The following is a 25,796-nucleotide window of genomic DNA, read 5'->3' as shown; positions in this document are numbered from 1 at the left end:
CGCAAGTGAACTGAAAGCATTTGAAGACTGATCCGTCTTAAAAATGCGTTCAGTGTTACTATGGCAGCCAGGACGCTATTAAAGTCCTGGTTGCCATAGTAGTAGTGGGGAGCGGGGGAGCAGTATACTTACCGTCCATGTGGCTCCCGGGGCGCTCCAGAATGACGTCAGAGCGCCCCATGCGCATAGATGACGTGATCCATGCGATCACGTCATCCATGCGCGTGGGGCGCCCTGATGTCACTCTGAAGCGCCCCGGGAGCCGCACGGACGGTAAGTATACTGCTCCCCCGCTCCTCACTACACTTTACCATGGCAAAAAGGACTTTGGTTACCATGGCTGCCAGGACGCTATTCAGAAAAAGCTAAACGTCCTTTCAATGGGCATTAATTCCGGATCCAGCCTTGCGGCAAGTGTTCAGGTTTTTTGACCGGAGCAAAAAGCGCAGCATGCTGCAGTATTTTCTCCGGCCAAAAAACGTTCTGGTCCGGAACTGAAGACATCCTGATGCAACCTGAATGGATTTCTCTCCATTCAGAATGCATGGGGATAATCCTGATCAGGATTCTTCCGGCATAGAGCCCCGACGACGGAACTCTATGCCGGAACAGAACAACGCAAGTGTGAAAGAGCCCTTAAACCTAAAATTGAATCACCCTATTCAATACGTGCACACTAGATAAAATAAACTTGAAAGGCAAGCACTCAAACGATCATGGAGCAGGCACACTATTTAATACTAATAGTACAGGGTATCACAATAATAACATCACTTAAAATATATAGCATATAACACTACAACACTAGAATTCGATAAAAATTCGATAAAAATAATAAAAACAATCGTAGAGGGATAAGGTGCAAGATAAGTTCCTGTCGAAATAAATTATATCAGTAGATGTCCTTATTAGTGCATCTGGTATTAGCGCTGGAATACTGGCCGCCTGCACGCTTTGATATAGTATTGCATTCAAATTCACAGATAACAGTTTTGATAGCCGCAGTATATTGTACGGATAAATGATTGCTCACCGAGCACTCACCCCACCTGATGGTATGTGATGTTCACACTGACTAGCGTGCGCTCAGGTGTAGGTGTTCCGGGCAAGTCAATACCTGCGTAGCGGTAAGATTTTCTTGCAATTGCCTGGACTGTCTCTGTATTCTGCTCCGTGCACAGTTCTCGCGAGAATTTGGATTCGAATTCACGGGTGCAGATCACTTTTTGCCTTCACTTTCCGAATTACTGAAGAGTCGTCTCACCAGATTAAATTATAGAGTTGAAATCGCATGGCCATGCTTCAATTGGTTGTGGGATCTTTCAGAGCATCGGCACCAGACGCGTTTTGAGGTCTTGCTGACCTCTTCCTCAGTGGTTATGCTCCAAATGCCCAGACCCCACTATTTATACTCTACTCAATGAAAAGTAAGTTCTGGAGAACGGATCTCAAGGTGAGCTGAATGGTCACAGGTAAGTCCTGGAGTAGCGGATTCCAAGAAGACAAATTCGATCTGATGTGATTTTGTTGCGATTTTTTCAACAAATGCGTTTTTGTCACCAAGACTGCTGAATCTAAATAGTGATTCATTCTCATATATCAGATATTTAGATGCGTTTTTTTTTTATGCGTTTTTTTTCCACAGATGCGTTTTTATCTCCTAGACTGCTGAATTGGACATATAATTCATTCTAATATCACAAAAAATGTAATTTAATTTTCATTCTTTAAATATCAGCAATAAACCGTATTTCATACAGATTTTTCAATCATATCTATACCAATATTCAAAGTACATACAAATATCTAAAATGGACATACATATAGGGATATATAAAAATTGATAACTGAGTAATTCAATAAATAATCGATGAACTTTTGATTCCTGAGATCCTGCAGGTATATTGGGATGGAGGCCTGCCTCCGAGGGGACCGCAGCGTCACCCAAATGTCAACACTGCGGTCTACCGTCAAAAGCAGGCGCCCACCCCCACTCACAGGAAACCAGAGATCTCTAGCTCAGTATTGAGACCTGCTGGAAGCAAACTCCCAAACTCATAAATTCATCTGGATTCAATCCTAGACATTCGAAAGCCAGTGTTGTTTCAAATATACTGGACTTTCTTGTAATGCGCATTGAATGTAGAATGACTCTCAACTCATTTCTTTGATGTTATATTTGTATTCTCATTTTTATTATCAGAGAAAAAGGTCTTCTTCAAATTTACTCTCATTCGTACAACTTCTTTTAATCCTATGGAACTGCCCCGTCGGAATATTTATTAGCTGGCTAATAAATATTCCGACGGGGCAGTTCCATAGGATTAAAAGAAATTGTACGAATGAGAGTAAATTTGAAGAAGAGGCCATAAAAATGAAAGACCAATTTATTGAAAAAGAATACCCTGAAGAAATAGTTAATAATGCATTGGATCGGGTCAAGATGCTAGAGAGAGAGACCTTTTTCTCTGATAATAAAAATGAGAATACAAATATAAACATCAAAAGAAATGGAGTTGAGAGTCATTCTACCATTCAATGCGCATTACAAGAAAGTCCAGTATATTTTGAAACAACATTGGCATTATAAACTGGACGACAAAACAATAGGCCATTTGGTACCAAAGGTCCCCTTAATATCTTTCACGAAAGCGCCTAATTTAGGCCTCAAAATAGCGCCTTCTATTAAACAACAAAAGGGAAAGAAAGTCTCTATGTTTCAAAATTGGACAAACATGAATGGCTTCTTTAGGTCTGGGAGGTGCATTGCTTGTAAGAATACAACATTCCCCAAGAGAACACTAGAAGTAACATCTACACAAAATTAGTTCTCTTGAAAAATCAGGGATAGTCCTATCCTGCAACTCCTCCAGTGTCATCTACATTATCCAGTGCCCATGTCAGAAACAATATATTGGACAAACAAAACGACCATTAAAATAAGATTATCTGAACATATGACCAAGATTAAGAATGGGTTCGACAAACATTCTTCGTCGAGACATTTTAGGGAATTCCACAACAAAGACCCTACTAACTGACATTTGCGGCACTGGAGAAGGTAGATCCACACTGGAGGGGTGGTGATCATATCATCGAATGTCTAGGATTGAATCCAGACTAATTTATGAGTTTGGGAGTTTGCTTCCAGCAGGTCTCAATGCTGAGCTAGAGATTCTTTGGTTTCCTGTGAGTGGGGGTGGGCGCCTGCTTTTGACGGTAGACCGCAGTGTTGACATTTGGGTGACGCTGCGGTCCCCTCGGAGGCAGGCCTCCATCCCATTATACCTGCAGGATCTCAGGAATCGAAAGTTCATCGATTATTTATTGAATTATTCAGTTATCAATTTTTATATATCCCTATATGTATGTCCATTTTAGATATTTGTATGTACTTTGAATATTGGTATAGATAAGATTGAAAAATCTGTATGAATACGGTTTATGCTGATATTTAAAGAATGAAAATGAATTTGAATTTTTTGGATATTAGAATGAATTATTTGTCCAATTCAGCAGTCTAGGAGATAAAAACGCATCTGTCGAAAAAAAAACGCATAAAAAAAACGCATCTAAATCGAATATCTGATATATAAAAATGAATCACTATTTCGATTCAGCAGTCTTGGTGACAAAAACGCATTTGTTGAAAAAATCGCAGCAAAATCACATCAGATCGAATTTGTCTTCTTGGAATCCGCTACTCCAGGACTTACCTGTGACCATTCAGCTCACCTTGAGATCCGTTCTCCAGAAATTACTTTTCATTGAGTAGAGTATAAATAGTGGGGTCTGGGCATTTGGAGCATAACCACTGAGGAAGAGGTCAGCAAGACCTCGAAACGCGTCTGGTGCTATATGCCGATGCTCTGAAAGATCCCACAACCAATTGAAGCATGGCCATGCGATTTCAACTCTATAATTTAATCTGGTGAGACGACTCTTCAGTAATTCGGAAAGTGAAGGCAAAAAGTGATCTGCACCCGTGAATTCGAATCCAAATTCTCGCGAGAACTGTGCACGGAGCAGAATACAGAGACAGTCCAGGCAATTGCAAGAAAATCTTACCGCTACGCAGGTATTGACTTGCCCGGAACACCTACACCTGAGCGCACGCTAGTCAGTGTGAACATCACATACCATCAGGTGGGGTGAGTGCTCGTGTGAGCAATCATTTATCCGTACAATATACTGCGGCTATCAAAACTGTTATCTGTGATTTTGGATTCAATACTATATCAAAGCGTGCAGGCGGCCAGTATTCAGCGCTAATACCAGATGCACTAATAAGGACATCTACTGATATAATTTATTTTGACAGGAACTTATCTTGCACCTTATCCCTCTACGATTTTTTTTTACAATTTTTTTTAATTATTTTTATCAAATTTTTATCGAATTCTAGTGTTTGTAGTGTTATATGCTATATATTTTAAGTGATGTTATTATTGTGATACCCTGTACTATAGTATTAAATAGTGTGCCTGCTCCATGATAGTTTGAGTGCTTGCCTTTCAAGTTTATTTTATCTGAAGGCATCTGTGTTGGTCCCATGTTCATATGTGCTCACACTATATATCAATCTGCCTCACCTCCTCCTGCTCTATAACATGCTGCCTGCAGATTGTACTGCATTTATGTTGATATATGATACACCAAATGAAAGGGATACACCAAATGAAATGGGACACACTCAAAATTGTACATGCAAACTTGTGCCAATATAATGTAGCCTAATGTTGCCATCAACATCATTTTTATTATAAATGACATATTATTTTACAGTTTAATATACCGTATTTTTCGCCCTATAAGACTCACCGCCCATAAGATGCACCTAGGTTTTAGAGGAAGACAATAAGAATATTTTTTTTTATTAGAACTCTGTCAGGCCCCCAGTGTTAATCAGACCTCAGCTGACAGCCCCAATAAGACCCTCAATGTTAATAAGACCTCAGATCAGACCCCCAATGTGAATGACCTCCAATCAGACCTCAGATAAGAGCCCCATGCCTCTTATCAGCCCCATATGCCTCATATCACCACTCAGCAGCCTCTCTATTCAGCCCCCAGCAGTCTCATATCAGCCCCCATTGCCTGTCACCAGGCCCCAGCAGCCTCTCTTCAGCCCCCCATTACCTTTCATTAGCCCCCAGCAGCCTCATATCAGCCCCCATTACCTGTCACCAGCCCCCAGCAGCCTAATATCAGCCCCCATTGCCTGTCACCAGCGTTATATATGAGCCCAATTGCCTGTCACCAGTGTAATATATGAGCCCCCATTGCCTGTTACCAGCATTATATATGAGTCCCCGTTGCCTGTCACCAGCATTATATATGAGCCCCCATCAGCCTCATAAGGAATAAAATAAATAAACCACTTACCTCTCCAGCTCCTGGACGCCGCCGCTCCTCACCGCCCAAGATCTTCCTCCTCCTGCTCTCGACTGTGCTGTGAACTGGCAAGCACAGCCGACAGCCGAGGACCAGGAAGCGGTGAGTACAGAGCCTTCACCGCTTCCCAGTCCTCTGGTACTAATGAGCGCTTCCGTAATAGAAGCGCTCATTAGTATTCGCCCCATAAGACGCAGGGGCGTCTTATGGGCGAAAAATACGGTAATCATGTCATTCTTTTTTAGGGAATATGTATACCCTCCATACCCCGAAAAATTGACTGAGCCTGTGGACAGTGTAAGCTAGGCAGGCGGTCTTGACCTGCACTGGATTGATCACAGTGCTCAATGTGTTGCAGTACCAGATACTTTTGGCTAACTTTATGCCAACTACTGGTTGGCTTTCTTAGTAATGGAATTTTATGTCACAATTTTGTTGCTGAATCCTTGTGATAGCGCGTGGGGTCAAAGTAGCTGTGCCCTAGACTAGTATACCCAGAGAGAAAAAAATACTATGTGTTTTAGAACTGGGATCTCTTAGTTAGTACAACTTAACTTTTAATTGAATACACTTCTAAAAAATATAAATGCTAAACGAAAAAAAAAAAAAAAAAGATGATGGATAAAGTCATAGACTGATGAGAGGGTCTAAGGTCCCTGCACAGTATAAGGTTATTGTGACTGGGTTAGTCCCCTAGTCGGCTAGCAAATGCACACGTCCGTAGTCAGCAGGGTGAGTTATCAGTGGATAGATATTCCCTAGCCTAGTGACTTGATGCCTGTAGTATCTTTCCCTGTCAGGTTCTAGACTAAGATAAGGGAAAGCTAGTGTGGCTGTAGTCGGAGCACCCGCCTTGGTAAGGGCAACCCCCCAGCTGACTGGAACCTTGGGCCTATGCTTACTGACCCTCTCCTATGGTGCCAAATGGCACATCTTAAACCACACTGCCTTTACTGCCTTTCTCTAAACCTAGATTTTCCAAATTGCATCACATTTTGGCACAATTTATGCCTCTAGGTGCATTCATGTTATTAAGTGTGGACACTGTTCTGGTGTTCTCATATTTATTTACCTGGTGAACTACTAGTGATGTAAAAATGGTATTAAGGTATATCCACACAAGTCAGATTTAGTGTGCAAATTTTCCATAGCCATTTCTGCAAAATCTGAAGGGAAGTTCTTAGACAAATCTGCACCAAATTGTGTGGATTTTTCAGTCAATTCCTTTTGTGGGAAAAAAGCTGTATATTCACCTAGTAATCCCCTGCTATTTGTGAGGTGATGTTCCCATGATTCCCGCTTCCAATGACACATACAGTCACGTGTTGACCCAGCGTTGCTGAAGACCAGGAGACAAAAACTGGCAGAGGAACATGAAAACATTACGACAGCATTGCCAGGGTGTTGGTAGGTCAGTATATTGATTTTGTTTTGCGCATAGGGAAATCCACAACAAAATCCCCACAATCTGATGCAGATTTGTCACTGTGAATTTCCCAGATTTTGATGGAATTGCTGTGGAAAATTTCCCCAGTAGATAAAACCTGTGTGGATTTACCCTATTTTTGAACAATTGCCTGCACCTGCGGATTTTGCTATTGGTCCACAGCTAAATACACCACACTGGGATTAGATGATGGATGTCTTCTTCCCCACTGAATTTAACAGGGAAAATCTGGCAACAAATCTGTGCTCATTCTGCATCAGAAATTAACATGTTACAGACTGAAAAATCTGCACCGCACTTCAATTTCCACACTGAACAAATCTGCATTTGGATGAGATTTTTTAAAATCCCATTGGTGATACTGTAATTTGCTGCAGATTTTCCCTGCACAGTTCTGCAAAGAAAATCTACAGGATTTGTGGTACAGGCAGGGGGCGGACTGAACGGTCGGGCACTTCGGGCATGGTCCGAGGGCCCGGGCGGGATGGGGGCCCGCCGCAGAATAATAATATTTATTATCAGCAGCGCAGTGGAAGAGTCTCTCCCCTCCCCCTGGCTGCTGCTGCCGCGGCCAATAAGAAGAGGGGACAGGGGGAGGGGCTGTGGCCAATGAAGATAACTGAGCTGTTAATACAAAACAGGAGGCGGGTGCCGGAATCAAATAGCGGCACCCGACCTCTATGACAGGGAGCTGCACCGGAGGGGGTTAACTGCCGCTGATCGCAGCTCCCTGTCATAGAGGTCGGGTGCCGGCTATTTGATTCCGGCACCCGCCTCCTGCATTTGTATTAACAGCTCAGGTATCTTCATTGGTGGCGCCCCCCCCCCCCAGTATAATAAACATTGTGTGCGGCGCCTCCCCCCCCCCCCCAGTATAATCAACATTGAGTGCGGCGTCCCCCCCAGTATAATCCAACATTCAGTGCGGCGTCCCCGTCTCCCGTCCCCCCAGTATAATCAACATTGAGTGCGGCGTCCCCCCCCCCCCCCAGTATAATCAACATTGAGTGCGGCGCCTCCCCCCCCCAGTATAATCAACATTGAGTGCGGCGTCCCCCCCAGTATAATCAACATTGAGTGCGGCGCCTCCCCCCCCCCCCCCAGTATAATTACCATTGGTGGCGCAGTGGGAAGTGCCAATGAGGGTTAAAATAAATAAATAAAAATTAACTCACCTCCTCCAATTGATCGCGTAGCTGCTGCCGGTCTCATGTTCTTTCTTCAGGACCTGTGGTGACGTCACTGAGCTCCATCACATGGCCCAATTACCATGGTGATGGATCATGTGATGAGCACAGTGATGTCACCACAGGTCCTGCGTCCTGAAGAAAGTACAGAAGACCGGCTGTTACGCGATCAATTGGTGGAGGTGAGTTAATTTTTATTTATTTTTTTAACCCTCATTGCCCACTGCGCCACCAATGTTTATATATTTATTATACTAGGGAGGGGGGGCGCAATGCCCACCAATGTTTATATATTTATTATACTAGGGAGGGGGGGGGGGCGCACTGCCCCCCAATGTTTATATATTTATTATACTGGGGAGGGGGGGGCGCACTGCCCACCAAATGTTTATATATTTATTATACTAGGAGGGGGGGGCGCACTGCCCACCAATGTTTATATGTTTATTATACTGGGGGTGTTGGGGGGGCGCACTGCGCCACCAATGTTTATATGTTTATTATACTAGGAGGGGGGGGGCGCACTGCGCCACCAATGTTTATTATATTGACCTTCTACTACACATTCTGCATTAAAGAATGCTATTATTTTCCCTTATAAACCATGTTGTTATAAGGGAAAGTAATAAAGTGAATAGACTTTCATCCTAGCAACCATGCGTGAAAATCGCAACGGTTCAACCGGAAGGATGGATCCGGCATTCAGGCAAAATCTTCAGTTTTTTTCGCCAGAGATAAAACCGTAGCATGCTGCGGTTTTATCTTTGCCTGATCAGTCAAAAAGACTGACCTGAAGACATCTTTTCCGGTATAGAGCCCCTGTGACGGAACTCTATGCCGGAAATGAAAACGCTAATGTGAAAGTACCCTAAAATATTAAGTTTAAATCCCCCCCTTTCCCAATTTTACATATAAAATATATAAACAATAAATAAACATATTACATAGCGCTGCGTCCGAAAAGTCCAAACTATTAAATTATTAAAAAATATTTCCTATGCGGTGAGCATTCGCCATTTTTAGTCACCTTGTCACCCCAAAAAATAGGATAGGACTGTTCTATTATGGGCCGAATGTTTCATAAAATGCGAAATGCACACAGCTTTTTTGGTGTTTTTTTTTTTGCACGGTATTGAGTATCGCAATACTTTTTTATGGTGACGAAAGCGAATCAAAACTTTGGTATCGAAACAACCCTACGCCATTCTGATCGGTGTAGCGTTGTCACGATACCAAAATTTTGATTCAGTTTTGATTTGGCGACTAAAAATGTAATTTGGCTCCTAAATTTTTCAGTTCAGGAGCCAATGGCTACTAGGTATTTTTTTTAGTCTGGAGCACTGTGCCCAGCACCCCGATTCCGAATGTTATGCTGGCCTGGTAATGGCAGCGGGGCCCGGTGCAGTCACTGTATTCTATTACACCGGGCCCCGCTCACTGTAATACTAATATTCATATGTGACAACTTGAAATCCTCTGTGATCCTCTCCCTCTCTGTACTCACAAACTCAGTAGCAGGCCGGGCGGCAGCGCAACTCACTGACGTCACGCGCCTGCTCCTCTCACTGTATGAATGAAGCAGGCGGAGCAGGCGCGTGACGTCAGTGAGTTGCGCTGCCGCCCGGCCTGCTACTGAGTTTGTGAGTACAGAGAGCTCAGAGGGAGAGGATCGCAGAGGATTTCAAGTTGTTCACATATGAATATTAGTATTACAGTGAGCGGGGCCCGGTGAATAGAATACAGTGACTGCACTGGGCCCCGCTGCCATTACAACACCAGATGCTGGCCCCCAGACCCTGTATTGGGGATCATTCACTCACAGGGACACTGTTATGGGGGGATCTGTGGATGACACATATATAGCATAAGGTGCTATATATGTGTCACCCACAGATCCCCCCCACAACAGTGCCACCCACAGAGCCCCCACAACAGTGCCACCCACAGAGCCCCCACAACAGTGCCATCCACAGAGCCCCCATAACACACTGTACCCATACCACATCAATGAGCTGAAGGGGTCTGGGTGCCTTTTGTGTCGCTTTAACTTTGAAATCTTATTAAAGATTGTGTAAGGTGTGGCTGAGGCGGGGCATGGGAGGCGGGACAAGGGTGGGGCTTGCAGCAGAACATGGGTGGGGCCTGTAAGGGGGGCCCTTGATTCTCAGTCCGCCCCTGGGTACAGGTGGATATACACCTAGGCTCTTCTCACATTTGGCCAAAAGCATAACTCAAAAGTATGTAACTGTGTACCGTGCGTCCCCATGGATTAAAAAGCACAGTTGTCTAGGCTGTTTCATGCAGTGAAAACAAGAAATCTGATGCTAAATTCTCAAATGAGATATAATCTTTTGGCATTTGTCATGATCATTATAGTCTATGGGCACTTAGCAATATAAGCCACTTCAATATATACAATGGTGTGAACATAGCCAAACATTAAAATAGTAGAAACCCCCAAAATGTCCCTGCATCAGGTGTCTTTGCATAACACAGTGAAGCAGCTCCACAATTCCACACACGTTTTCTTACCTTGAAGTTAAGGAGGGCCCATAGCAGTTTCCACAAAAGTTATCAAGTATATTGGTTGGGGCCAATTCCCTTCCTTTCAAGTGGCGTAGAAATTTTTCTGCAAACTAAAATGAAAAGAAATCCATAAATACAAATATATAATAAATATAGTAAAGTATATAGCCCAGGATTTGGGAAACATATTTGACCACAATGGAGTCCGTTCAGATTCTGTTTGGGAACCTGTTTTTTACCACACAAAAATGTCCTGCATGCAGGACTTTTTTTGCCAGGGGCCTTTTTTTGGGGAATCTGCAACAGAGACCCTGAGCAGAGTCTCTAATGGAGATGTGAACAACTCTTAGAAATATATATATGAAAATAACTGCAAATGTATAACCATATACAAGGAAATTCAGTGCTGCATTTTTATTTATTTTTGCATATCATTATAATACAGTAGCTTACGAAATCTTATGTCACATGCATATTCTCCAAGGATATGCACAGGCTTAAATGCAAATTAGCAGACTAACAGAAAACAATGAATGAAGATCCCACATATATTCGTGTAGTTCAGCGTGTATTCTGCTAGTTCATACGTGACACTGAGATAGATTGACCCAGTCTATCATATTTAACAAAGTGGTTGCACTTTTCTCTATTTGATCTTTTTACATACCTATAAAAGGCTTATGAAGAAGTTACAGACTTTGAAGCAGGCAGATGTCAGAGGCAGCCTTAAGCTGCAGCGAAGGGGTTAGTCCAAATTCTAAGTTCTATCATCTAAGAACATAACAGAGCCTCAGCGCCAATTCTGCATGATCAGTAACCATGCAAAGTTAAGGAAACAAGTAAATAGAGGACATGTCAGTTATATGCTTTTCACAATAATAAAAGTCTCACAGGTAAGACAATACTATTTAAATACAAAGAGGAAAAAACACACACCAAAAGACAGGTTTGTCCAATTCATTTTTTATATTTAAGGACTATTCCGTCATTGATGGATATCAAAGGAACTTGGAATTTTAATCGTCTCTCTATTCAATCTCAGTTGGGTAAATCATATCTAAGAGATTTGCATAAATATAAACCATCAAAGACTTTCATCTTCAAAGGGGGTTTCAAGGCCCTATAAGCTTTGTACTGTAATCATCACAGGTCACAACCCTGCAGGAACAGGGCTGCTATGGCAACATAAAAAACTAATGCTTAAGGCTTAGCATAATATTCTGACTAATAGAAAGGAAACTCATTCTAAAAGCTGGCAGCCTATTTACCAGAAGCTGGATTAGAGGTGTTAGTTCTTCCCCTTTTAGCTTCTACTCACAGCCCCCCATCACTTGAACCCTCCCCTCTTTCACCAAATCAAAATATCACATCTTTAAGGTAGGTAGAATGTGTCCAATCCCCTTAATAAAATAATCTAATTAAATGGCATATATAAACTTCTGTTTCAATTTAAACATGTACAATGTGATGTAACAGTCACATGCAGTGGACACCTCTCACATAGAACCTATTACATGCAACCATTTGCTTTAAATCTGTGGATTTTGCTATCGTGCACATGAACATAACAACTGATAAATGTAGCACATGTTGTTTCGGTGCTTTACACTTTTGTTTCCTGGAGAAGGCCTTAGAAAGAACAAAATGGTCTGCTCCCTGCTGTTTTTAAGCCTGTACAACATACATTATCATACCACCTGGAAATACGAGAGCAGCTTACAGGAGGGAACATCTAAAATGTTACATTAGCCTTTCCCACCAAAATCTTTATACCTTACAAGCAATTTAACTCCTGCTTCTCGGTCACATAATATTTACTTAGTGAGAAAACTTAAAAAGGTGAGCTTGGAGGCAACATTCAATTAATATATATTTTTTTTCACTGCAAAAGGGGACAATTAAATGTTTCCGGCCAAGCAAAGTGAGGAGGTGTTGGGGAGGGGGGAGAGGGGAGAAAAAAAACAAAACAAAGAGATTGGGGAGGGGATGAAGTAAGCAGCCCTCAGCACTTCTTTCAATCCAGTGCACACCCAATAGTGTGTGAGGAAGAATGCCCACTGTTCGGGATTTGTGGGAGAATTGTCCCAATGACAAAAGAGCAGAGTTACGCTTGTTATTCTCCAATAAGCCATGCCAGTCAAACAAGTACCCATACTTAGGACAAAAGGAAAGCAAGGGATTGTAGCACAAAAGAAAAACAAGTAAGCCCATCTTTCAGTTGTGCATCAGCTTCCAGTTTTATGCTTCGCATAAATAAAAATGAGAAGGAATAAAAAAAAAAAAAAAAAAAAAAAGGATGTCTGGTGTAGTACAAAAAAAATAAATCTCTTCACTTCAAATAAAATAAGAATTAGTTTAAAAAAAGGTGTTAAAATGTGTAACACATTCTTTAGATGAAAGGCTTTTCACTGAAATGATGGCGGAAAAGAGAAAGGCGAGAGCGTGGAAAGGAGGAGGCAGGGCGCCCAAAAAGCTGATTTTTTTTTTATTTTCTTCACTAAAATTATCTTGGAAATAAAGGTCAACACCGAGAAAGGAGGGGAACATGTTTGTCTGTCCAGAATGGAGAAAGCTAAGAAGGGGTGGCTGATTTTTAGATATGTTAAATTAATTTCTTAATCTTAACTACAAGAACAGGAAAGAAAAAACCATTGCAAGTACACACTGACGGGGAGAGATGGCGGGAGAACACAGCTCTGAAACAATAGCAACCATGATAAAAGTCTGCCCAGGTGAACAATCTAAGCGAAGTAGTCTGGAAGTTCTGCAGAGTTTAGTAAGTACCCCATAGGCTGACTTGTAATATTGACATAACATCTCGGTCAAAAAGCAAAAGATGTCTCCAGGAGCAGGAATCTGTTGTACTGTGCGCTATCAGTTTGCATTGTGTTATAACATACATGAGTTTATCACTTTAGAATTGAGTGGAATACTTACCATAGAGTATAGTAAAATATAGAATTATGTTTTATTAGAAAACACTTAGGAGTGACAATGCTTATTCACATTTTTGGTTGAGAGAAATTACCCCAAAAATAACAGTGTCACAGTCCACATCACTTAATGATGGTATAGGACACAGAATATATCTAATATTTTTAATGTCCTGTTGCTCCTCCTTCACTCTCCAATAGCGGTTAGATTTCATAACTGACAGGCCTTGAAAATAAATAATATATATCTGTTGATATCAGCTAACTGTACGATACCGCTGCCTCTGTATGAATTTGATGGATACAGTGAAACTGTTTTTGGGTATCAAATGTAGTATTTAGAAAGAAGTACTACTGATCTTTATGGTTAAGGTCAGCCTTTATGTCTGCATAGATGCACCAGACATAGCATGTACAGAAGTTACACTTGACCTAGAGAAAATTCATCTTTGCAGATAAGGGACTGATGCCAATATGTAATGTATGGAATGACAGACTATTTTATGCCTAGCAAAACGGGCGAGCACTTAAAGGATGATAATGTAATGATTGCTGAAGTAGGAAAAAACAAAACAAAGATACATAACGTTCCGAAACATGTCCTCAGGGACAAAAATATGGTATAGCAGCTATATCTCTCAATGGAGAAGAATGATGAAAAATACCTGAAATGCATTCTTTTAAATGGACTGATTCAATTAATACATAAAGAAATAAAAACAGCCTGAGTCCTGTAAATGTGAAAATGCAATACTTTGCCTTTTGCTTCATAAAAATGGCTAACATGTATCAGACCAATATCCACTGCTTATTAAATTGGAATATCTAGATTTATGAACAGTTCCACTGGTTTCCTATGCACTATATTGTCTACATTTGAGTAATTCTGATCAACAGAGAAAGGAGTAGTAACCAAGAATGCTCAGAGGACAGGTAAGGCAGGTTTTTCTTAAAAAATATGTTTTAAAATAATATTTAGGTATTAATCTGGTTTCTTGTATATGTATGTGCATATTGGCACTCTTAAAAGAACACATTTAATACAGATCATACCTGTGCTTGTCTCCCTTGGCATCATAATGGAAAATAAATGTACTGTATACTGTGAACTAACCCATACGTATTATGCTGAGATACACAGACGTGTAGAAGTGTTGTGGCTCCAGAGTAATCACTGCACAACACCTATTACTGTATCATCTCACAACAGGGATATTATCAGTTAATAGAGGACATGACTGAGTTGAAATTCAAGCACATCTCTTCATAATCTAGTCATCAAATACTGATAATTGTTTTAGATAAAATGCAATTTTTCAGTAATTTCAGCTGTATCATCACCCGTGTAATTTCTCACACTGTAAGACTACTACTTCATCCTGCCAAACCAATCCATATCTGACAAATATTCTACAATATAAGTGAAAAAATAGTGCTATTTGCTAACCTATTTGCCTCTAAAAGTAATGGCTATAGATTAATATAGGACGCAAGAGTTTTCTCCAGCACTATGTTGCACAATGTATAGGTAATATAGGTATAAATCAGGGGTAAATAGAAAATGTACAGTAATTTACTGAACCTTTTATATAATCTTAATATTTTATGCTTTACAAAGGGTTAGGAAAACAATGTTATTGCTAGTGGGCCCCTTTTGTTCATTTAAGTAAAAATCTGGAATGGTGACAAAATCCCTAAGCAATGCTGACACGGACCTCCATTCTTCAAAAACCACCTTGTAAAAATAAGAAAATAATAATAATTACTTACCTAGAAATTCACTACGCCAGCGCTAGAGAGGCCACCATTTTACCCCTTTATCGTAGGGTCTGGAAACATTAGTGGCATGTATTACCAGCCCTTTAGTACTATTGCAGAAAATACATCCGGAACTCCATAGGAGTGTGAAGACCAAGATGTGCCATCTGCTCCCTGTGAAAAGCCAGGGTACCTTCATATTTGGGTTGCTACTGCAAATAGCACATAGCCCAAAAAATAAAGCTTGTTGAACTTGATGGACTTATGTATTTTTTCAACCGTATTAACTATGTAACTATGGTAAAATCCATACCACAGATGTACAAATCCAGATGTTCTATTATCCACACCAGTTTCTGCTTTTTAAATCATTGCGGCCCATATTTATTAAGTGACTTCTTCTTCATTTTTTATCAGTATTTTGTAATACGATGCGCTTACAACGTTGAAACTGGATGGTCCCTTTGGCCACGGTGAACACTGCTGTAGTGCCACTCTATAATCGTGTGTGGACGGTGTCTAGTGTCCTGCATTCCTTACAAAGTATCATAAATGGTCATCCTGCAATAACTTTACTATTCTATCCTGCATTTTATACAATTAGCTTATTTACAGGCTTGGTAAAGACGTTTGACGTGCCACTTAACATTTCCAGGATTTTATTGGCTGAAAACAGTCATGAAACGCAAACACACCTGTCAGCAATTAAAAAAAGAAGAAATAGAGAGCAGCTCAGGAAATAATATCGGCGCTAATTAAAAACACTGGTTAAACGCTTCCTGTTTGTTCTCTCAGGTGCCCTGAGAAGTGACCTTATTCCTTTTTCTTCTTTTTTATGGTCATTGGTACTAAGCTCGCAGCACTATTGTACTACAATGCCCAGATATCAATTTTAGATGTCTAAACTACTGTAATTCAATAAGTCTGACATCATTATCATAGTAGTTTGGTAATATTTACCCAACAAAAGTCTAATCCAAACTTGTGCTGCTATTAATACTGGAGCTCCTCTATAGCCTCTGACAAGTTCTGGCCTTAACGTTTGGTACTGAACAAATGCAACCACAACCGCAAAGGAGTTGCACTGTTTCCAGTGGTCAGCGGCTGCAGTTTTTTTTGTTAAGCTATCCTTTACATTAATTTTTTATTGTACTTTTTTGTCACAAAAACATGACAGATAGGACATTGCTGTGGTTTAAAAGTGGAGAATGTAAATGAGATGCAGCCTCTATATAACCTCTAGACCTGAGGTTCTAAGCTGTGGTTTTGGTATTGTGGTCTGAGATCAAGGGTGTGCCTTAGACTACCGAAGCATACTGTGCATAGGGTAGTCTGAGATCTTGGTGGCTATTTTACCTTACTTAAGAGTGGACTGGGAAGAAAAAAAGATGAAAAAGAAGGGCAACCGGGTATTTTAACTTTACATTTAGAATTTAATGTGAAATTTCTATGGAGAACTGAAGTGTCACTTTAAGAGAGGATGTTAAATTATTGTTGTCCACAGGGATCTTAAATTGGAAAGTAAGGTGCATACACACTTGTTATATAAGATATTATCTGAAATATATTCAAATATCAGCTGTGGTCAAAAGAATTCTACATCTACTGTCAATGATCTACAGGTTTGGATCACTACTGAATGCATGATCATTTTTGTTACAGACGCATTGTGAATAGTTCAGAAGCAGCTTAAGAAAAAATACTAGACTGAGAAATCAGTGGAGACAACAGGTGAAAATTGAAGAAGTTAAATTTCAAAGTTACAATAAGGGCATATGTACACAACCGTATGTATTTTGCGGTCCGCAAAACACGGATCCGCAAAAATATGGAAGACGTCTATGTGACATCCGTTATTACATCAGTTTTTTTTTTGCTAATCCATGTAACAATGCCTAGAATAGGACATGGTTCTATATTTTTTTTTTTCGGGATGGCCATGCGACTTACGTAAACGGATTGCACATAGAGTAATTAAAATTTTTATGTGTACCCATTGAAGTGAAGGGTCCGCATACGGGCCGAAAAAATAAATAAACGGACACGGAAAGAAAATATGTTTGTGTGCATAAGCCCTCACGTTGAGAAAATACAGAACAAAAAGGCAGCAAAGCTGATAAAGGAATAAATGGAAGTATATGGAAATGCTTCTCTTGGTTTAAAAAAAAACGGTAAAAGCTCCTTATGCCAACAGCAAAATCAGAGAGGCCTTAACATCTACTCCATTGTTGGCCTGGCTGTTGTATGCTGGAGAAAACTGATGGATTCTACTAATATGATGGCTATTTGTTTGTGAATTATGCTGTGGATTCACGATTACACTCCCAGCTGAAATGAATGGTGACATCCAGCTACAGAAAATTTGCAACAAAACGTTATTTGCGTTGTGTTCTGCTGTGGAACTAATATTCCCGCAGAGGAACAGAACGCAGTATTAACACTTTTTATCCCTATAGGCTAACATAGGGGGTGTCTTTATGTTGCGGATTTTGTTGTGGACAATTGTGTGAGGCACCCTTACAAGGAGAGAGCTGCAGCAGAAAGGACATGCCCCCTGAGAAAAGACACACCCCTTTGAGCTGCCAGCCTGAAAATAATCTAGCAGAGCAATTGTAGCATGGACTGGTTTCTACCTTCGTTAGAACGAGATTGACATGTACTATATGATTCCTGATGTCATCACATGACCCCTTTTAAAATGTTATAGTTTTTACATGCATTGTTATTTTTGTGGCAATTTCAAACGTTATTTTCTAATACACAGTTTTTTAAAAGGAAAAAGGGGATTTCAATTTTTTTTTTTTCAACTGAACATTTATTTTTTGCCTCATCTGGGGAGTTTGACCTTGCAATCCTGATTCAGGTCTCTAATTGAGGCCATTGCTGTGGTGGCACAGGAGCCGTGCCCTCAACCAAAGTTTTTGCTGGTAATACACAGCCAACAGTCTTAGTCTACATGCACATAAACGTTTGTGTTTTGCGGTGTTTTGCGCACCCGCAAAAAAAACGGATGACGTCCTTATGGCATCCTTTTTTTTGCAGATCCATTGTAACAATGCCTATCCTTGTCCGCAAAACGGATAAGAATTGGACATGTTCTATTTTTTTTTTGCGGGGCTACGGAACAGAGCAATGGATGTGGACAGCACACAGAGTGCTGTCCGCATCTTTTGCAGCCCCATTGAAGTGAATGGGTCCGCATCAGAGCCGCAAAAAATGCGGCTCGGATGCGGAACCAAACCACGTTCGTGTGCATGTAGGCTTAATCAGAGAAGGCTAAATGGCTGTGCTTTGCATATTTACGGCATGGGGTGGATGTACTTCAGGTCTATGCTATATATACGTGGCAAATGGTTAAAGTATTTTGGCTTGCTATATACCTAACCGTTTAATTTCCCATTTATGACAATTTAATTGGAAAAGCCAAACAAAGGTAAGAGACTAAATGATGTGGTTCACTTTGCACTACCATTTTTCTGTATACACAGCCACATGAAAAAAATGGCATGGCATTGAAGTTTTACCTTTTGTTGGATTGGAGATTGAAATTAAGCCAGGCTTCACATAAAAAGAGGAAACAAATTGAATTCCTGGCCTATTGTGTGCTTTGTAAAAATGCTTAAAAGACCTCACCCATTTCACTTCTTCAGAGGATTCACCCTTAGGCAGCATGATACAGAAGGCAAAGACTTGGACTGCAGGATGACTACCAGATCTTCTTCTGAAAGGCCACTGGACACAGAATTAATCCGAACACATTTTTCAGTTTTGCCAAGGTCATACTCTTCCAGTGCTTTAACAATAGTCTCCCTGGCTTGAACCTAAAAAACAAAAAGCAGATAGATTTATGTTTCCTAAAGTATAATGCATAGCAAATATTAACTATACATACTTAATAAAGAAATCATCAAGAAATTCATGTGGTTGTTAGATTTTATTTTCAGGAGCATCTGTCACCAAAATGTAGTTTTTTTAAAACAAATTATATTGATATCTTATTGAACTTTACCTGGGTTAATAAAAAAATTTTGTTGCAAAAATTTGGCTTTAACCATTCGAGGACATGGCAATTTTCAGTTTTCACATTTCCATTCTCGACCTTCCCGAAGCCATAACTTTTTTATTTTTGCAGTCACATAGCCGTATGAGGGTTTGTTCATTTTTTTTTTGCATGGCAAGTTGTACTTTATAATGGCCCCATTTAATATTGCATACGATGTAGTGGGAAGCTGGAAAAAATTCCAACTAGTGTGGAATAGTAAAAAAAAAAAATAATGCAATTCCACAATAGTTTAATCAGTTTCCTTTTAATGTTGTTCCCTATGCGGTAAAACTGACATGTTCACTTAATTCTCTGGGTCAGTATGATTAGAGTGCATTCACACGATCATATGCATTTTGTGGTCCACAAAATGCAGATCTGCAAAAAATAGCATGTCATCCGTGTTGCATCCATTTTTTTTGTATGGACCCATTGTAACAATGCCTATTCTTGGCCACAAAATGGAAAAGAATAGGACACGTTCTATCTTTTTTACGGTACTGTGGAACAGACATATGGATACTGACAAATTGCGCACCCGCAAAAAAAACGGATGACGTCCTTATGGCATCCTTTTTTTTGCAGATCCATTGTAACAATGCCTATCCTTGTCCGCAAAACTGATAAGAATTGGACATGTTCTATTTATTTTTTGCGGGGCTACGGAACAGACATATGGATACTGACAGCACACAATGTGCTATCTGCATTTTTTACGGACCCATTGGAATAAATGTGCCCGCATCCAATCTGCAAAAAATGCAGATCGGATGCGGACCAGAAATATGGTCGGGTGAACGGGGCCTAAAACAGTGATACCACATTTATATCGTTTTTTTGTGTTTTAATACTTAAAACAAATACAAACTTTAAAAGAAAATAATTTTCACTTTGCATCACTATATTCTAACCCTCAGAACTTTTTATATTTACATCTGTGGAACAGTGTGAGGGTTCATTTTTTGTGTGGTGATCTGTAGTTTTCAATTATACAATTTTTTAGTTTGCATGACTTTGTGATCACTTTTTATTAATTTTTTGTGGAGGTAATGTAATGAAAAAAAAACTGTGAATCAGCAGCTCAGATTTTTTTCAGATATGGCATTCACTGTATGGGATAAATACATTTATATTTTAATAGTATGGGCATTTGGGGATTCTTATTTTTTTTTGTAAAACCTTTTTAAACTTATTTTTTACACTTATATTAAGTCCGCTTAGGGGACTTCAACATGCGATTGTTAGATCACTTCTCAGGCAGGAATTTGTAGGCTAATTCCTAAGGCTCGAGGCTACCACAGAGAACAAACGGCTTCCCCGATATCCACGCAGGGGAGTAATTCAGGCCTTGGGAGCACTGTGCTCTCGAGGAAAGGCCTTTCAGATGTGGTGGTCACATTTGACCACAACATCTGAGGGCTTAAACATTTCTGATCAGAGTTATTGGTGATCACCAACCATAGCCTTGTTTTTCTGCTATATAAAACAGCAGAAACCCAGCGATTATGATGCCCGTATTGCTTTGGAGTGGACTTCACATTTAAAGTGCAGAAATTAGCCATACATGTACGGTGGATGTCCTCAAGGGGTTAATATGGTACCAAAACGGAAAAAGTATATTTTTTCTTTTTAAGTATTTATAAGCATTTTTAAAGCAACACCTAATACGGTATATGGATAAAAGTGTGGCCGTCTGATCATCACAACTATACAAGCTTCTTGGACATCTCATTATAAAACCATGGGTGTTAATATGGAGTTGGAACCATTTGCAGCTATAACAACCTGCAATCTTTTGGGAAGGCTTTCCACAAGAAGCGTGTGTCTTTCAGAAAAAGTGATCTTTCAGCTAAAAAAGCATTGTCAGCCACTGATATAAAATGAGAAGGTCTATGCTCAGAAACGGCATTCTTTATAGACCAGGATTTGCCAATGTAACTATTAAAGGGGTTTTCCGAGATATTTTTATTGATGACCCATCCTCAGGATAGGTCATCAATATCAGATTGGCGGGAGTCCGACACCCAGCACCCCCGCCGATAGACTGATTGAAGAGAGCAGGAATAGGAGAGGGCCATCCCCAAATTGTCTCCATAAAGTTGAAACAATACCATTGCCTAAAATGTCTTTGTATGTTGAACATTACCCTTCACTGGGAATAAGGAACCTAGACCCATACCATTATCTCTCTTCCACCAAGTTGTACCATAGGCACTAAACAGTAGGTACCATTGTTTGGGCAAACTAAGGTTTGTGCCAGATAGTGATTTATCACTCTAGAGACCAGGTTTTATATACCAGTTATAAGAAATATTTTCCCACAAAACTAAATATCATTCTGCTCAGTTCTGTGCTGCTCACAGATTGTTCTACACAATGTTCTACATGACAAGGTGCAATAAAACTAGGCTTCCTGGGCTACTTGAGTATAGCTGGAGTTTCAAAGAAAATGCTATATTACTGGCCATGAAAATAAAGTGCAAAAAAACTAAGAAATGGGAAGGACTAAAGTGTTATTTGTAGACTAATCTAAATTGAGGTGTTTAAATTACAAAGGACATTTGTTAGGTGCATAATAAAGATGCTGAAAAGCGCCTTGACGTCATCTGCCTAGCATAGCAGAGGAAATGTGATGGTCTGAGTACAGGGTGGGCCATTTATATGGATACACCTTAATAAAATGGGAATGGTTGGTGATATTAACTTGGCGATTAAGTTGGCGATCATTTTGAAGTCGGCCATTTTGAATCCAACTTTTGTTTTTTCAATAGGAAGAGGGTCATGTGACACATAAAACTTATTGGGAATTTCACAAGAAAAACAATTTAACGTAACTTTATTCTTTCATGAGTTATTTACAAGTTTCTGACCACTTATAAAATGTGTTCAATGTGCTGCCCATTGTGTTGGATTGTCAATGCAACCCTCTTCTCCCACTCTTCATACACTGATAGCAACACCGCAGGAGAAATGCTAGCACAGGCTTCCAGTATCCGTAGTTTCAGGTGCTGCACATCTCGTATCTCACAGCATAGACGATGCCTTCAGATGATACGAGATGTGCAGCACCTGAAACTACGGATACTGGAAGCCTGTGCTAGCATTTCTCCTGCGGTGTTGCTATCAGTGTGTGAAGAGTGGGAGAAAAGGGTTGCATTAACAATCCAACACAATGGGCAGCAAGTTGAACACATTTTCTAAGTGGTCAGAAACTTGTAAATAACTCATGAAAGAATAAAGTTACGTTAAAACCAAGCACACCATTGTTTTTCTTGTTAAATTCACAATAAGTTTGATGTGTCACATGACCCTCTTCCTATTGAAAAAACAAAAGTTGGATTCAAAATGGCCGTCTTCAAAATGGCCGCCATGGTCACCACCCATCTTGAAAAGTTTCCCCCCCTCACATATACTAATGTGCCATAAACAGGAAGCTAATATCACCAACCATTCCCATTTTATTAAGGTGTATCCATATAAATGGCCCACCCTGTATATTTGATGATGGCAATGTAAGAAATTTGTACAGTGTAAAAGGAATCTGAAACAATGAACATTGCCACTCCAATGTCTTATGCCATGTCATACCATCTGGACGGTGCCTGATTAGAACCAGTTTCATCCTACTATAGGACAATGACTAAAGCGATGTGTCAAATTATACAAGGCCTATTTAGGAAATATACAGTGAGCTGGTAGTCTGTCTGTAATGGATTGGTCAGAGAAAACACAAGACCTCAACCCTATTGAACTGTTGTGGAGTGGCTTTATGGCATGGTATGAAGTAAGTGATAATCAAGTCAATCCAACTTATGTGGGAAGCTTCAGAGAGCATAGAGTGGAATTTCACAAAAAAAAAAAGACTGCTAGCATGCCAAAAGTCTGCAAGATTGTAAATGCTGCAAATAAAAGATTATTTGACAAAAGAAAATGTGGAGAGCATAATGATTTTTTTTCCAGCCTTGTAATGGTGATTATTTTTTGATTTAATTTAAAGAGGACCTTTCATCAGTTTTGACATTGGCTAACTATGGTATTACCTTGTAGGGCGGCCCCCACTGATGCCATGGGTGCATTCGTCCGCTGTGACCCCTAATGATTTAGCGCGCTGTATTATAATAAGCATTAAACTCGCACCGGGAGGAGATGCAGTCTTCTGCTGTGGACGTCTCCTTCTCCCTGGCCGTGAGCACGATCCAATCAGAGCGGACTGCTCACAGCCAGGCAGAAAGAGCGAAAAAATACACCCGTAGCATCAGTGGGGGCCGCCCTACAAGGTAATACCATTATTAGCCTATGTAAAAACTGCTGAAAGGTCCTCTTTAACTTTTTTTAATTTTCAAGGGGTTGGCCACTTTCGGGCTTCTATTGACCAATGTATTTGTAAGATCACTATATTGCACTTATTAATATAGTCTTTGTTGAAATTCTTTGCCATTTTACATATTTCATAAGGTATTAAAGGATGAAAAGTAGTGGATATGAGACACACACCCACACAAAAATTGCATTTTACACATGCAACTGTTGGGAATCCCTCAGAAAATGTTGCCAGCACTGGCACGGATGGAAGTTTAGTGCAGGTGCAGTGTGTTTGAATGGAGGAGGCTGAATTATGTGTCTGGTCTCATGACCCACAATCAGCAGGCATCTTATGGACAGGGGACATGGCTTATGAAATATAGCAAATGGCACAGAATATCAACAAAAGCAATATTAGTAAGTGCCATATAGTCGTCTTACCTACACATTGGTCAACAGTAGCAAAAAACTGGTCAACCCCTTTAACTTTTTTTAATAGATTAAAAATACGAGCTTTTACAGAAACAACAACATTTTATGAGGGATTCCCAACTCTTAAACATTTGTGTGTAAAATTTCAAGTTTCAAATGCGCTCTCATCCTTTAATGCCATGTGAACTATTACAATATACTTCTATTGGTCAGAGTTTATAGTATAGAAAAGAAAGCTATCCAAAAGACAAACTAAGTTGGCTTCTTTGTGGCTCATTGGATGGAGAGCCACAGATCACTTCTGCACAGTGTACTGTAGAACTGTACATGTAAAAAATCTGAGGAATACTTATGACATGAACTGCATGGCATATAATTATCCTCAGCTGCTCTCTATCTCTTATAGACTACAAAGAAGAGAGACCCGAAGATGCAAGGCCAACTTTCTCTTTCCCCTTCTTTGCTACTGCTACTGATTGGCTTCCCCAGTGAAATGGAGCATATGTGACCTCAGTTCTTAGAAAGGACATACATGTCATATCTTATTGTGCAGATTGCTGAAGCAAGAAAACACAGCCTTTTGCCTGAGCTGCCAAAAATAATCCTTAAATAAGCACTCTGGCAATTTTTTTATAGTGCAGTTTAGGCTACTATTAAAGAAAAATGAACAACCTCTTTGTAAGATTTGTGCATACATATTTTAGTTGATGGGTCATCTGTCATCTTGGCGCCTTCTTCACTTTCGACATAGTTCCCATAATGCAGCCTACTTTTCCCAATATGCCTCTGGCTTTACAGAGGCAGTGGTGTTCTGATCACACTGCTTTGTTCTAAATTTGATCTTAAAGCAGTAGTGATAGATCAATTCCATAGAACTTCTGTCCTCTAACTCACACTGCAGATTCTCAGTGTATTCCTATGAGATGCAGCCTCACCCTTTCTCCTCGGCCTCCTGCTTGTGATAGGTTTCTACCTGTCAGCTCTTGCAACTAAGAGTCAGGGAGGAGCAGTGTGATGCAGCATTTCGTAGAAATACACTGAAAACACACATACACACAAATAGCATACAAGGTTAGTGTTATATGCTTTTGTTAACACAGAAATGTTATCTTCAGCTGCACTCTATGCATTAAGTATTATATAGTGGCACACGGATTGAGCCTGGTGGAAAAGGGAGGTATATTAACGTTGATAGGAGGTATTTGATAGATTTTCGAGTTATCCTGAGGTTTACAGGGAGTCAGCCAGACAAAGGAGACTGGCCTCCTGTGTAAACAAGAGAACAGGCTCTGGGCTGCTAGTTAGACTTGGGATCACATACATGTCACAACTGCCCATAATGAAAGAGTTAAAAAGTATGGATGAAGCGGAGCTGGGATAACACTAATTATGCAGCTGGAATATTGCTGGTGAGTTAGCATTATATAACCAAAAATAAAATTATGCAGTTCTTCTTTAATCATCCACAAGATTTTGTGAAACCAGTTGTTTAATCCTTTCACAACTGACCATCCATAAATTTATCTTCAACTCCTCCAAGCAAGTTGTAATATATTTTTTACACTTTAAATGTCTACCTATTAGAAATGAAAAGAATGGATGAAAGGGAAATTATCAACCCAATTTTAGAACATTATCTACAGTAATACATGTAGTACTGCAGATATGGAGTCCAGATCACTATTTTTTTTTATTTTCCTACTGTATGTATTACTGTAGATAATAGTCCAAAATTGGGGTGACAGATTCCCTTTAATATGGAAATGGTTTTGACC

General features: G+C 40.0%; 1 protein-coding gene across 1 annotated transcript in view; it reads right to left on the bottom strand.

Moving 5' to 3' along the window:
* The window catches only part of CLYBL (citramalyl-CoA lyase), a 453,107-nt gene that overhangs the window by 82,097 nt on the left and 345,214 nt on the right, over positions 1 to 25,796 (bottom strand). The window contains 5 exon segments of the mRNA XM_040425256.1: positions 10,561 to 10,575; positions 10,577 to 10,621; positions 10,623 to 10,664; positions 18,879 to 18,922; positions 18,925 to 19,066. Of these exon segments, the coding sequence (XP_040281190.1) occupies positions 10,561 to 10,575; positions 10,577 to 10,621; positions 10,623 to 10,664; positions 18,879 to 18,922; positions 18,925 to 19,066 (288 nt within the window).

The sequence above is a fragment of the Bufo bufo genome, chromosome 3, assembly GCF_905171765.1.
Source record: "Bufo bufo chromosome 3, aBufBuf1.1, whole genome shotgun sequence".
Classification (NCBI taxonomy): Eukaryota; Metazoa; Chordata; class Amphibia; order Anura; family Bufonidae; genus Bufo; species Bufo bufo.
Note: the sequence above shows the minus strand (reverse complement) of the source record. Positions and strands in the feature narration are given on the sequence as shown.